We start from the raw sequence: 15,608 nt of genomic DNA, 5'->3' as shown, positions 1-15,608 counted from the left end.
GTATTATTATTTTTGGGGGGTACATCTCTCATCTCTCTTTCTGGGACTCCAGTTATCAGTGTGTGAGATTGCTTACTATTATTACAGAGTAAATCTATTGGCTTTTTTCCCCAAGGTTTTTTTTTTCTTTTCTTTCTGTGTTTTCCCTTAGATGTTTCCTGGTTTCCTGTTGCTATGTTTTTTAGTTCGTTAGGGTTTTTTTCCTGCAACATCTCATCTGCTGCTAATTTCATCTGGTATATTTTTCATTTCAGATATAGATAGATATATATATGAATACTTTTTATTTCTAGAAGTTACATTTAAATCTTTTTATAGCTTCATTTTCTCTCTTCAGGCTTATGTTTTCCTTTCATCCTGAATCATATTTATAACATTTATAGTAGCTGCTTTAAGTCTTTGTATGCTAATTCTATTATCCCTGTCATTTCTGCGTCCATTTTAGGGATTGATTTTTCTCTTGGTTTTGGATCATATTTTCCTGACTCTTTGTATGCCTGGTAGTTTTTGGCTGGATGCCAGTCATTGTGGAATTTACATTGATTTTTTGCTGGATTTTATTGTTTTTCTTTAAAGAGTCTTGGACTTTGTTCTGGCATATAGTTAGGCTACTTACAGATCAAGTTGTTCCTTTCAAAGCATATTTATTTGCTTTGTTATAGTGGCTTCAGATTAGACTTTATCCTGGGATTGATATATAATTTAGCTCCACTGCTATGCAATGCTTTATTATGTGGTGTCTTCACTCTGGCTGACGGGAATGTGAACTGTTCCTAACCCTGTGTGATTTGGGGATGTGTTCATGTATTACTTTCTGGTAGTTCTTTCTCTAGCCTCATGGAGCTTCACTCTGCTTCATTACCCAGCCAAGGATTTGAGGGGACCCTTCTGCAGGTATCTTTCTCTCTCTCTCTGGAGCTTTTTCTTTTCTAGTACTCTGTTCTACAAATTTTTGCTTCCTTGGCCATCTTGATCGCTGATCTCTGTCTCCTCAATTCAGCAAATACTGCTGGATTCTCTTTAGGCTCTCCATACCTGCACAGCAATCCTGGAAACTGCCCCATTTGAATACCTTCTCTCAGATATAGACATTCCTGTATACGTGTTGCACACTATCAAAAAAAAGTTCTCTCATATATTTTGTCTGGTTTTCTAATTTGTTTATGGCAGGAAAGAATGGCCATAATTCTTTTTTTTTTTAAGAACTTTATTTTTGGGGCTCCTGGGTGGCTCAGTCATTGAGCATCTGCCTTCGGCTCAGGTCATGATCCTGGGGTCCTGGGATCGAGCCCCGCATCAGGCTCCCTGCTCCACGGGAAGCCTGCTTCTCTCTTACCCACTCCCCCTGCTTGTGTTCCCTCTCTCGCTGTGTCTCTCGCTGTCAAATAAATAAATAAAATCTTTAAAAAAAAAAAGAACTTTATTTTTATTTTAATTAATCTCTACCCCCAACATGGAGTTCAAACTTAACCCCAAGATCAAGAGTTGCATGTTCTACTAACTGAGACAGACAGGTGCCCCAATAATGGCCATAATTCTTTTGATGTTCTGTTTTGCTCTATTTCAAATCTTTCCTTTGTTTCTTGTTTTAATAGTGGTGTCTTTGTTGGGGGGGTGGCGTTCTTTTGTTTGTTTGTTTTACTTTTTTTTTTATCGGTTACTATCTCACAGTATGAAGTTTGGGGAGGGGAGTCTATCTACTGTTGTGTTTGATGATTCTTACCTATTATGGATTGTTTTCATTGCAAATTGTAATTTGGCACTGTGATGTGTCATCTTTCTGGGGCTTTAAGTTCAAAGTGTGTTCTTCTCAGAGGGTTTGTTTCTTTACTTTCCTTTTTTTCTTCCTTTTCTTGTTCTTGTCACTATAAAAATGCTATGTGAAAAATATAAATATGGAAGAATATGAAAAATGAATGTGAAATGCCTTTTCTTTTCTTTTTTAAGGATTTTATTTATTCATTTGAGACAGAGAAAGCATGAGCAGTGGTGAGGGGCAGAGGGAGAGGGAGAAGCAGACTCCCTGCTGAGCAGGGAGCCTGACGCAGGGCCCGATTCCAGGACCCCAGGATCATGACCTGACCCGAAGACAGATACTTAGCCAACTGAGCCACAATGAGCCCCTGAAATGCCTTTTCTTATTTGAATGTGTGAGATTAGAGAGGTGTGATGATTAATCACTGATGCTGGTGAAAAATAGATTATACACATTCTAAAGTGTATATAGTTAAACTTGTCTCTTCCACCCTCACTCTTTTTCATATTGAAGAAGAAAATGTGTTAGTCCTTACAAAGTATACATTTGGACATGATGCCTTTCACTTTCATTTATTATAGAATGACTTAAGCTAGGGAGTGAGTATCTCTTAACAGTGAAAAGCTCAGGGTCCTGGTTCCTAAGAAATGGAATCAACATGTTAGGAAGAAAATTGCTATTTTATAGTAGATCAAATGAAGTTTTAAGAATGAGGATTAGTCTTCAGAATAGTAAGATCCTTTGGAAGATCAACCACAGTCTAAATTGGAAACCCCACAGTTGTTTCCCATGTGAACAGAGGTCTTCTTATGTACTGCCTAGGGAAGCCATTCTAAGAAGGAACAGAGATTGCAATTATTTAAACATATATTGGCATATGCACAGATGTGAAGACTGTTATTATTAAGCGCAGTGGGTTCCTTAGAATGCAAAGGGTCATTTAGCCATTTATTCATAATACTTTAATTTTTATATTTTCTTTTTTTCCAGAATAATATAGCTGAAGTACAAGAATTGCATTCTGAATTAATGTGGAAGGATTTCATAGACCACATCAGTAGCCTCCTACATAGTGTTGAAGTGGAAGTCAGTTACTTTGCAGCTGGGATTATCGCCCATTTAATATCTAGAGGTGAACAAGCTTGGACGTTGAGCCGTAGCCAGAGAAATTCTCTTCTGGATGATCTGGTAGGGTCATTTGGGATTTTCATTCGGTATTTCATAGAAGCATACAAACAACATTTATAGTAGTTAAACTGTCAGAGTCTCGTAACGCAACAATGCAGTGCTGAATAAATATTGTGTTCTTTCTTGTGTGTCTTGTGTCTTGAAGCATTCAGCTATTTTGAAATGGCCAACTCCAGAGTGTGAGATGGTAGCATACAGGTAATTAACAAAATAATTAATATTAAGCTAGTAACCTAGTCATTTTGCTTTCTTAGAGATCATTCCTACTAGATATATAATGTATTTTTCCTCAGGCATCTATCTTTTTACTGACTTTTAAAAGGATCAGAGTATTTTTACTTTTTTCTGCTACCTGTCATTCATCAGTTCTTCCCTCATTCCACATTTATTGAAGACAAGTGCCAAGGACTTGTTCTGTGCTCTTGAAATTCAAAGATGAGTAAGACATGGTGCCTACACACAAGAACCTTACAGCTGGGGTGCCTGGGTGGCGCAGTTGGTTGGGTGTCCAACTCTTGATTTCAGCTCAGGTTGTGATCTCAGGGTTGTGGTTGTTATCCAAATACGATCTTTCTCAAATGGCTAAGACAAAGAAAAGATGTTCTATAGTTCACTTATATTAGTTTGAAAATAGATGAAATTTCTAGAATGAGAAACTCAGGAATTTTGCTTTAGAAAATGACACTAAGTATAGGATGGAACTTTTACTCTTTTCTTTTGAAATTTTAGGTCCTTTAATCCATTTTTCCCATTACTTGGCTGTTTTACAACACCAGGAGTCCAGCTATGGGCAGTTTGGGCCATGCAACATGTCTGCAGCAAGAATCGTATGTACCAAAAAGAACTATGTTTTTCTTTTTTCAGTGAAATTCTCCTTAGACAGGAAAACCATTTCTACATGGTATATTGAAGTGATTTTTTTTTTAAGGACACAGATTTTAAAAGATACAATATAAGAGAATCTTTAGGGGTGCCTGTCTGGCTCAATTGGTAAAGCATATGACTCTTGATCTCAGGGTCATGAGTTCAAGCCCCATGTAGGACAGCAAGATTACTTTAAAAAGAAGAGAGAGGGACGCCTGGGTGGCTGAGTCTGTTAAGCATCTGTCTTTCGGGGCACTGGGTGGCTCAGTCGTTAAGCGTCTGCCTTCAGCTCAGGTCACGATCCCAGGGTCCTGGATCAAGCCCTGCATCGGGCTCCCTGCTTAGGGAGTCTGCTTCTCCCTCTCCCTGTGCCCCTCCCCCTGCTTGTACGCTCTTTCTCTCTCTCTCAAATAAATAAAATCATTAAAAAAAAGAGCAAGACAGAATCTTAGGTTATAAACTAAATTTATTCTTTCAGAATTAGCTTAGTAATACTAGATACTGAATGACAGTGGTGAATGAGGCACTGTTCTGACCTCATGGAGTATGAAGATTAGGAGCCTACAGTGAGTCCATATGCAAAGCAAAAGTTTTAAGGCAATCCAGTGTTTATGGTTCATTCCAGTGCCCAATCCTTATCCACACAAAATCCCATTGTTTAATAAGACATTGCTCTCAGCACCCATAGTCTCTGGAGAAGCAAGAATTTAGATCAGATTCTGTATTACTCTTTTTTGAGGGTTGTGATACAACTCTTTGTTGTTTATTTATTAATAAAAACTCATTCCATAAATGATTTGAAACATTACACAAGAACACGTTAATTGTAGAAACACTTTGAGTATAAATTATTTGAAATTAGAAATCAGGATCAAGGAAAAATAATTTGAAAAGAAATTAAAGACTATAGGGAAAATAATAGAACATAAATATGTAGACCACACATGGTGATTCATGTTCTTTTTGTGACGGGGCTGCAAATAATCAGCTACAGGATTTTTTTCCATATAAGGAAGAAAAACTATTACATATCCTCATGGGAAAGCTTTTCTGAGCAATTAACTACAAATTAAGTTTCTTTTATAGAACCTTGATAGTGGTGATATTATAAATGGCCTTATATAGGAAAGTTGTGAGTGTTGTTTTTAACAATAGTCTTGTAGGAAAGAGCAGTAACATTTTATTAGATACTTTCTTATTCTTTGATGAAAACTCAGTACATACTGCAAAAAGGGGACTCAGTAAAAGCTCTTTTCTGTGGGATAGACAGGGGAGGAGGGTTTAGGGAATGGGATGTGACAGACAAAACTGCTATGTACCCAACTAAACTTCTACCTGGAAGCTTTTCTGACCCTTCCTACTAAATTCCCAGTTTATTCATAAACATAAGCTGTCTCTGATCCAAAAATTTCCTCCTTTTATTGTCCCTACAGGTTCTGAGAACTCCCTAGTTTCTTAACAACCTATCCCAACTTATATCCAGCCTCTAATCCCCAGGTTTCTTTCCTTATTACTCAAGGAATGGGCTTTTCACAGTTTTACAAGAGAAAGAAAACATAAAAAATAGTGTATTTTCATATAAGTGGGTTTTTTTTTTTTATGACTACTTTTAGGTGTAGGTGTTCTTTTAAGTTCACTCTGTGGAGTGACCACCCTGAAAAATTTATTCTAAAAAAATTGTAGGGGGGTGCCTGCCTGTCTTAGTAGAGCATGCCACTCTTGGTCTTGGAGCTGTAAGTTCGAGCCCCACAATGGGTATGGAGATTACTTAAAAATAAAATCTAGAATAAAATAAAATAAAATAAAAAATAAAATGCACTGTAGGGGCACCTGGCTGGCTCAGTCAGTAGAGCATGAGACTCTCGATCTGGGGGTTGTGAGTTCGAGCCCCTCAGTGGGTATAGGGATTACTTAAAAAAAAAAAAAAAAAAAAAAGACAATAAAGGGCGCCTGGGTGGCTCAGTCGTTAAGCGTCTGCCTTCGGCTCAGGTCATGGTCCCAGGGTCCTGGGATCGAGCCCCGCATCGGGCTCCCTGCTCGGCGGGAAGCCTGCTTCTCCCTCTCCCACTCCCCCTGCTTGTGTTCCCTCTCTCGCTGTGTCTCCCCCTATAAAATAAATAAATAAAATCTTTAAAAAAAAAAAAAGACAATAAATAAAATGCACTGTAATTGGGGAATGTTAGAGTATTTTATCTCCAACTCAGGTAGTTCAGGGTTCTGCATTCTTGCTTCCCAGGCTTATTTGGTTTATATTTAAATGGAATTAACTTCTCAGTTCGCATTAAAAGTTCTAATGCTGCTTACAGCTTTTAATAATTAAGAGATAGTATGGCATAGTAGTTAAGGGCACACAGGAATCTACCTGGATTCAAATCATATTCCAGCACTTACTATGTATGCCAGCTTGAGCAAATTATTAAGCCTGGGATCTCAGTTTCCACATTTGTTAAATGGGAATAATAATAGTACCTATTTCACACATTATAATGAGCATGTTCCCATATTTTAGAAAGTTTAACAACATGATTTTTAATAATCACATTATTTTTTTTTTTTAAAGATTTTATTTATTTATTTGAGAGAGAGAGAATGAGAGATAGAGAGCACGAGAAGGAAGAGGGTCAGAGGGAGAAGCAGACTTCCCGCTGAGCAGGGAGCCCGATGTGGGACTCCATCCCGGGACTCCAGGATCATGACCTGAGCCGAAGGCAGTCGCTTAACCAACTGAGCCACCCAGGCGCCCAATAATCACATTATCTTTATTGTATGACATATTAGTTTCCTAGTTCTCATAACAAAGTTCCACATGTGGGTGACTTAAAAGAACAGGAATGTTTGGGGCACCTGGGTGGCTCAGTCAGTTAAGCGTCTGCCTTCAGCTCAAATCATGATCCCAGGGTCTTGGGACCCAGCCCTGCATTGGGCTCCTTGCGCAGTGGAGAATCTGTTTCTCCCTCTGCCCTTCACCCCTCTCGTGCTCGCTCTTGCTCTCTCTCAAATAAATAAGTAAAGTCTTAAAAAAAGAAAAAAAAAAAACCTCTCAGGGCATCTGGGTGGCTCAGTCGGTTAAGTGTCTGCCTTCGGCTCATTATCCCAGGTTCTTGGACCCAGCCCCACATCAGACTCCCTGCTCAGTGGGGAGCCTGCTTCTCCCTCTCCTGCTCCCCCTGCTTGTGCTCTCCCCTGTCAAATAAATAAATAAATAAATAAATAAACAAATAAATAATAATAAAAATATAAATAAATAAAAATATAAAAATATAAAAATATAAAAATATAAAAATAAAAATATAAATATATATATATATATATATATATCCTTGAAAAAGAACTCTCAAAACTTAGAGGTGCTTGGGTGGCTCAGTCAGTTAAGTACCTGACTTCAGCTCAGGTCATGATCCTAGGGTCCTGGGATCGAGCCCCACATCGGGCTCTTTGCTCAACGGGGAGCCTGCTTCTCCCTCTGCCTCTGCCTGCCGCTCCCCCCACTTGTACTCTCTCTCTCAAATAAATAAATAAAATCTTTAAAAACAAAAAGAACTCTCAAAACTTAATAAGAAAACAATACAAGGAGGGGCGCCTGGGTGGCTCAGTTGGTTAAGCGACTGCCTTCGGCTCAGGTCATGATCCTGGAGTCCCAGGATCGAGTCCCACATCGGGCTCCCTGCTCAGCGGGGAGTCTGCTTCTCCCTCTGACCCTCTTCCCTCTCATGCTCTCTATCTCTCGTTCTCTCTCTCTCAAATAGATAAATAAAATCTTTAAAAAAAAAAAAAAAAGAAAACAATACAAGGAAAAAGAAAATGGACAAAAGAGTTGAACAGACCCTTCACCAAAGAAGATTAATGGATGGCAAGTAAGCCCATGAAAAGATGTTGAACATCATTAAGATAAACATATACATCAGTGCATTAGAAATGAGAGTCCAGAAATAAATCCATGTATTTATGGTCAATTGATTTTTGACAAGGGTGCCAAGACTATTCGGTGGGGAAGGAATTGTTTTTTCAACAAATGGTGCTGGGAAAACTGAATAGGCACATGTGAAAAAAGAACTTGATTCCTTACCTCATACCGTATATAAAACTTAACTCAAAATTAACTCAAAATGAGGCCTAGGCCTAAATGTAAGAACCACATCTACATATATATAAGCATACAAAATTTTTAGGAGAAAACAGAGACATAAATCACCATAACCTTGGATTAAGCAATAGCTTCTTAGAACCTCAAAAGCATAAGTGACAAAAGACAAACTAGTTTAATTGGATTTAATAAAAATTTTTTTAAAACTTCTGTGCTTCAAAGAATACCACCAAGAAAGTGAAAAGAGAACTTAAAGAATGGTTGAATGTATTTGCAAATTATATATCTGATGAGGGACATGTTTTCAGAACATATAAAGAGCTCTTACAACTCAATGATAAAAATAACCCAGTTTAAAGATGGGCAAAGGATCTAAATAGACTTTCTACAAAGAGAACGTATGAATGGCCAATAAGCAGATGAAAAGAAGCTCAACATCATTAGTCATAGAGAAATATAAATTAAAACCACAGTGAGACACTACTTCACACCTACTAGGAAGGCTGCCTATAAACAGAAAGATGGATGATGACAAGTGTTGGCAAGGATGTGAAACAACTTTCTCATTCGTTACTGATGGGATTGAAAAATTATAAAATCAGGGGCGCCTGGGTGGCTCAGTCATTAAGCAGCTGCCTTCGGCTCAGGTCATGATCCCAGGGTCCTGGGATTGAGCCCTGCATTGGGCTCCCTGCTCCACGGGAAGCCTGCTTCTCCCTCTCCCACTCCCCCTGCTTGTGTTTCCTCTCTCGCTGTGTCTCTCTCTGTCAAATAAATAAATAAAATCTTAAAAAAAATTATAAAATCATTTTTGAAAACAGTTTGGTGATTTCTTATAAAGTTAAGCAAACATTTAGCATTTGTCCAGCATTCTAAGTATTTCCTCAAAGCTTGTGCAAGAATGATTATAGCATTTTTAGTCATTGTAACAAAACACTGGGGGAAAAGAATCCAACAGATGTCCATTAGTAGATAACATTAAAAATATGTAGCATATTCAGTGCAATGGAATGCTAACTTAAAATACTTCACTTAATACTTAAATTTTTAAGAATACTTTAAAAAAAAACCTAAAGGGGCACCTGGGTGGCTCAGTCATTAGGTGTCTGCCTTCGGCTCAGGTCATGATCCCAGGGTCCTGACATCAAGCCCCGCATCGGGCTTCCAGCTCCATGGGAAGCCTGCTTCTCCCTCTCCCACTGCCTCTGCTTGTGTTCCCTCTCTCACTGTGTCTCTCTGTCAAATAAATAAAATCTTTAAAAAAGAAAAACCTAAAACTATTACATACATATGTGTGTAACAATATGGATGCATCTGAAAAATGTCATGCTGAGCAAAAGTAGACAGACTCAAAAGAATATATACTGTATGATTTTATTTACATGAAGTTCTAGACCAGGCAAAAGTAGTCTATATCATAGAAATTAGAAAAGTGGTTGCCTGGATGAGGCTGCAGAGGAGTTTGACTACAAAGATGCACAAGGAAACTTTTTTTTTTTTAACATTCCATATTCTGATAGTGGTGGTGATTACAGAAGTGTATACATTTGCCAAAACTCATCAAATAATAGATTAAATTTGGGTATTTTTTATGTATAAATTATACTTTAATAAATATGACTAAAATTTAAAAAACTTTTTTTAAGATTTTATTTATTTATTTGACAGAGAGAGACAGAGGGAACACAAGCAGGGGGAGTGGGAGAGGGAGAAGCAGGCTTCCCGCCGAGCAGAGAGCCCGACGCGGGGCTCAATCCCAGAATCCTGGGATCATGACCTGAGCCAAAGGCAGATGCCCAATAAAAAAAAAAGTTTTTAAGATTTTATTTAAGAGAGAGAGAGAGCATGAGGAGGGGGAGGGGGAGGGGGAGAGGGAGAAGCAGCCTCCCTGCTGAGCAGGGGGCTTTACGCAGGACTTGATCCTAGGACTCTGGGATCATGACCTGAGCCGAAGGCAGACGCTTAACTAACTGAGCCACCCAGGTGCCCCAAAACTAAAAAAACTTCCAAAAGTCGTGTATATAAAAAGAAGAAATACTTAAAAACAAGGCAAAGAAAATATTTAAAAATAAGAAAACTACATGTATAATATGAATACATTAAATTTTTTAAAAAATATATAGGAAATGCATAAAAGTGTAACAGTACGTATCTTACCTGTGACTTGGGATCAACGAAATTTTCTTCTCCGATTGCCTGTGCTTTAAGGTTATGATTTTTATTTATTTTTGGTAAAAAATGGTTTATCAGTTCCATTTTTGTATAAAACACATGGGAGAAACCTATCTAACCTAACCAGTCAACATACAACCTGCCCCATGGAAAGGTACTTTTATCAAACTTTGAGTTTAAGAACATACAAATGTTTCTTTTACCATGTCTAAAGTAATTGTCTATGCTTTTCCATATAACTGTTTTAAAATTTCCACATATCTCCATTATTTCTTCCGTCCCAGTTATAGTACAAGGACAGGGAGGAGGAAGATTGGTTAAAACATCTCTCTAAGCAGTTTTCTGCTGTCCTTTCTTTCCAAATAGAGACTTGTGCATGTGAGGGACCAACACCCCCCCCCCACCCAGCTCTGGTAGCTTTGATAAGGGAACCATATATATGAATATGAGAGTTTATATATATGATTGAGAACCAGTATTATTTGTGGGGACTTGCAGTGCAGACATCATTACAGAGGTATTTATCAAACTGTAGCATATGTTAGTGGTCAAAACAAAATAGCTAAAATTAAGTGAAAAAAGAACTTTTTTGTGTGTGGGATAATTTTTAAATGTTGTAAGAAAAGCTCTCTCTCCTCTTTTTCAGCCTCAAGGTATTGCAGCATGCTGATTGAGGAAGGAGGATTGCAGCATTTATACAACATCAAAGAACATGAACAGACTGATCCCCATGTCCAACAGATCGCCGTGGCCATTCTGGACAGCTTAGAAAAACACATTGTGCGCCACGGCAGACCACCTCCCTGTAAAAAGCAGCCCCAAGCTAGACTAAATTGATAGCCATAGGTAGTTGGATAATTGAATCACAGGAATCCTTTTTGTGATAGGTTCATTTGGAATATCTTATCTTCTGTGATGTTTTAGGGGTTTCTATGACAAGAGTCATAAGATCAGTTTGGGATTGATGGTGTACAGTACTGCCGACGTGAACAGTCTCTAATTTGTCTTGTGATTTTTAACTTCTGAGGTAAGAAGGGTCTCTTCCTTCATCATTGCCTTTTAGGAAATTTTCCACATCTTTCTGTGTTTGAACTTACCTGTGCTTGAAATTCTACAGTTTTATGATAAAGTTTGCACGAACCCTTAGGCCAGACTTTTCTGATCTCAAAGTCCCTTCCAATCAATTTGCAGCTTCAGATAAGCTGTTAACCTGATTTCTGGCACTGCTTCAGTTGTAAGTTTTATACTGCTTCTGTATAAAATGCCTTTATTCTCTGTCTGTGTACCTTTTATAAGATGTTCTTCTTAGTGTGAAAGAATGGAAATCCGAGTCCTCTTTGAAAGCTACTCACTGACTGGAGCCTGGATAGTTGGCAGAAAAAATGTATTAGAAAGAAAACTAGTAAGGGAGAAAAAAGATTAGGAACTGGAGAAAGGTCTGCTCTCATAGTTCTTAAACTGGAACAAGCTATCCTTTTGGAACCCACCTCTCCTGAGGCAGTGAGCAGTAGCTTGTTCTTCATATTTATTCCTGGGAGCATGGGCTGCTGCTTCCTACACGGACTGCTGGTTACTCTCTAGAAATATTTCCCCAGGCATCACAATGTAAAATATCACAGCATTCTGTGTTAAAGATTAACTGTCTGAATCTCTATACATCATACTATTGTGAAAATGTGAATTTTTATAAAATTATCTCTTGTTAAAACTGACTATTCTTTTCCCTCTATTTCAAAGTCATTTTGTTCAGTGAAATAGAGACTACACATGGTATTACCTGCTCAGTTAAAATACAGTTAACAACAGCACATTTTGTCACAAGAAGTTAAATTTTCTTTTGTTTCAAAAGACATATATCTTATGTTCTCATGTTGGAGAAAGATGTCCACATCTCACTGCCAAAAATGAATGAGAAGCACGAGGCTATTATTAAATGTAATGATTCTAGTTGCGGTGCATAAAAGGAAATATTTTTGATGGGTTATTTTTTAGGCAATTGCCTTTCCTTTATGATACCTGTTACAGCATAGTAAAGAATCAGTTATCATTATATCAATAATGAAAGCTGGGAGGCAGCAAGTCAGCAAGAAACTTAATTTCCATTTTAAATTTTAGTTTGTGAATAAGGTTAATGACAAATTTCGGATGATTGTGTTTTCTTCGTAGATGGCCAAAATGTTTTCAATAGAGATTTTTTTTTTTTAAGATTTTATTTATTTATTTGACAGAGAGACACAGCAAGAGAGGGAACATAAGCAGTGGGAATGGGAGAGGGAGAAGCAGGCTTCCCATGGAACAGGGAGCCCGATGCGGGGCTCAATTCCAGGACCCCGGGATCGTGACCTGAGCCAAAGGCAGACGCTTAACAACTGAGCCACCCAGGTGCCCCTTCAATAGAGATTTAAATGGTTTAAATTATGGTGATTATTTAGAAGCATTTTTATTTAGAAAGGAGCTGGCTTATTAGTATGCTGATAACATTTTTGACATATGTATTTCAAACCACTATCACAAAAATCATACTTGAATTATTTTGTACTCCTTCGCAGGGATGAAAACTTAAACTAAAAGAAAAGAGGTATTTAGAACCATTAAAAACCATATTATATTCTGGGTTGCTTCTGACTTGATGGGTTTAAGGAATATTTATAGGCTCAAGATAAATTTTCACAGATTGTCTATTTCAGAGGAAGTGGAAAATTCTTTTAACTTTCCCTCTTTTTCCCAGATTTTAATTAATGTCTAAGGCAAAATGTAGAAAATAGGATGGCCTACACTAGGTTGGAAGTTGCTAGCTATGTTGACTATCTTCAGGTCTCAGCTTGCATAAGGGAAAGCCTGTTTGAGAAGTCTGGCTTCAAGTTTCTCTTATGTCTTGTTCAAGACAAAAGTGCATGTTCCTTATACGCTAATCTTAGGTTTTTATCTTTACAAATTGTTTTCAGAAATAGCTAAAAATGTACAGAAAACAATAACTCCCTTCATTATTCAGAATAACTTGATAGATGAAGAGTCAAAAATATTTAAAATTAATTCTAAACTTACTACTTTGAGCATTGGTAATGGTGGGGTATTTCTGAGTCTTAAGAGCAAAATAATTGATCATACCCCATATATAAAAATGGTAGTGCCTTTGTGGTTGGGATGGTTCTTAAAATTGTATATCTAACTAAGGCACAGAATTGTCTATAAGGTCTTGAATCTGGCTAAAATATAGTAGATGTATATATTGAAATTATGAGGCTTAACTGGCCTGTGTCTACAGTTAGAATCTGTGAGGCCTCCCTTTTACATGTGTATACTGGAATGTAATAGTACTCGGTGCCTTCAAGGGTTACCTCTTCAGTGGCTTAGAGGTGCTGTTCCAAGCACAATTTAGACTAGGGTTGAACCACTCATTGCTCAAATCATTGGTGCACTCAGATGTTGTAAAATGTCACTCCATCAGTCCACAAGCAGCAGCAAGGTTTAGATCTACCAAAGAAAATGGAATTAGACTTTTTAGAGTATAATGATGCATGTTGGTATCATTGAGTAAAACAAGAATGGTCTGAAATTAAAGCAAAAATAAGGGATCTCATTCTTTCCCTCAAGTGAGTTTTGCTTGTGGTCTTTATATTCTAAAAAATCATTTTTCCTTTTGGCAGTTGAAAAGAAACATAAATCAAGTAATAATAAGGGGTTAGTTTAATTTACCCTCTGGCCAAGGACTCAGTGGCTACTGATCTTAGTTGAGGCTTTTTTAAATTATCAGACCCACAGTTCCAGGAATTAACCTTAAGTATTGCTACTCTTTAGCCCTAGATAGAAATGCCATTTGGTAGCAATAGTCAACTTAATTACCCAAAGTGGAGGTGAGTCACCACAAAAGGGTGCTACAGGGATTTAATTTCATGATCTCTTTTGTTTACAAACTTCCAAAGAATCAAAGATTCATGTTTAAAAACATTACCTTTTGAGTTGGCCCTTTTTCTCCCTCATCACTTTCATTTGGCTGTATGTTTAATTATGCTATGTATCAAGAGAGCATTGGGCCATCTTCTAGCCCTTTGGAACACATTTTTATGAAAACATATTTTATGTGCTAAGTTATGATAGATTAATGAATGATGGTTTTGGCTTAGTATTTTTTAAAATGCATGACCACCCATAGAACACCGTGCAGCAGCAGTACCCAAGGTTGAAAAGAGGTCATGAGTAGCAGGGAAAAAACTTAGTTTTGTTTTTGTTGAAACCCACCCTTCTCCTGCCCTCTACTGGTATGTTTACACTATTTGGTCATTGTGCAGCTTTTATTATGGAATAAACAGTATTATTAAACTGAAAGTCTAAGTTAAAGGCAGTATCATAATATCAGCTGACATGGGCAGTTTTATCTGTATGTTACTTGTTTGGGAACTTTATATGGGTAGGGCTTCAGAGTACTGTACCAAGACAGCTTACAGAGCAGTTTGTAAAACTTACAGTTTCCCTCTCAAATCCATTGTAGCAGTTTGAAATGACTGTGTGGATGTTGGATGTTTAATCTTTACCATTTACTTTGTACTGACACATTTTTTTATTTTTAGTGTTAACTCATGTACTACTTTAGGAATAATGCAAATCCAGCCTTCATCCAGTGATGAGAATAGCAGTATAATAGGAATTTGCTGAATGTGCTTTAAATGGGTAACTGCTTTATCTTTTTGAGTATCTCATAGACTTTGCATGACACGGTACACTCCTAATTATGTATTCTTTAGTTTCCAAATCTTAACCTAAGACATTCTATGTTAACTGATTGGTAGCCTGAGAAAGAGCTTTCTCTGCCTGTTTCTCCCATCACCCAATTTTTGGGGGTAAATTATGGGAAAATCAGTGCTATTTCTCATTTCTCTGGATGAAGCAAGGTTTGTTTGGATGGCACAACCAAACTTTAGAGCTAGGTAGAATGGCTAAGAACATGTAGAAAATCCACATTGATCAAAATTATTCTGGGAAATCATAAATCTAGTTCATTAATAGTATGTGCTTAATTTTGAACTTACTTTTGGGAAAACTGTTCAAATGGGTTCTTTTAAGATTATTTTAATCAAGCTTAGAAGCAAGAAGCTACTTAGCTAATGAAAGCTGAGACACTCATAAAAGCAAGAAATTCTTGAGAACGTTTTTTTAAAAAATGGGATAATGTTAATGTCAAGATTTATACTCAGATAATCTGCAAGAATAAAATTTTAAAATCCTTGATTTTTGTAGAATTCCCACTGTCAAACTCCCACGGACTTGTGAGAGAAAAACTATCTTTTCCTTGAATTCTGGGATGGAAGAGTTTAACTCCTTTCAAAGGATATGAAAAATTCATTGGGAAGTGTAATGTGTTCATTTCAAAGGCTCTCAGTTATCTGGACTGAAGGCACTGTTCTCACTGTGGCCAAATGAATGGGAGTGTTCTGTACATGAATCATGCTATATTTTAAATCAGGACATCACTTAGGTATTAATGTTGTGTGTGTACAGAGTTTTGTTTTGGGAATTTTTTTTGCCTAAATAAATGTATAAATTTTA

At 37.2% G+C, this 15,608-nt stretch overlaps 1 protein-coding gene across 1 annotated transcript in view; it reads left to right on the top strand.

Moving 5' to 3' along the window:
• ZYG11B (zyg-11 family member B, cell cycle regulator) overlaps positions 1-15,608 on the top strand; it is a 71,525-nt gene extending 55,917 nt beyond the window's left edge. Inside the window, exons 11-14 of the mRNA XM_025871635.2 lie at positions 2,747-2,944; positions 3,090-3,142; positions 3,674-3,771; positions 10,711-15,608. Coding sequence (XP_025727420.1) covers positions 2,747-2,944; positions 3,090-3,142; positions 3,674-3,771; positions 10,711-10,901 — 540 coding nt within the window. The 3' untranslated portion in view covers positions 10,902-15,608. The remainder of the gene's footprint in view (positions 1-2,746; positions 2,945-3,089; positions 3,143-3,673; positions 3,772-10,710) is intronic.

Source organism: Callorhinus ursinus, unplaced genomic scaffold (assembly GCF_003265705.2).
Source record: "Callorhinus ursinus isolate GAN/ISIS: 27379988/994484 unplaced genomic scaffold, GSC_fseal_2.0 scaffold9, whole genome shotgun sequence".
Taxonomy (NCBI): domain Eukaryota; kingdom Metazoa; phylum Chordata; class Mammalia; order Carnivora; family Otariidae; genus Callorhinus; species Callorhinus ursinus.
The sequence above is the reverse complement of the archived record's forward strand: the minus strand, read 5'-3'. Positions and strand labels throughout refer to the sequence as shown.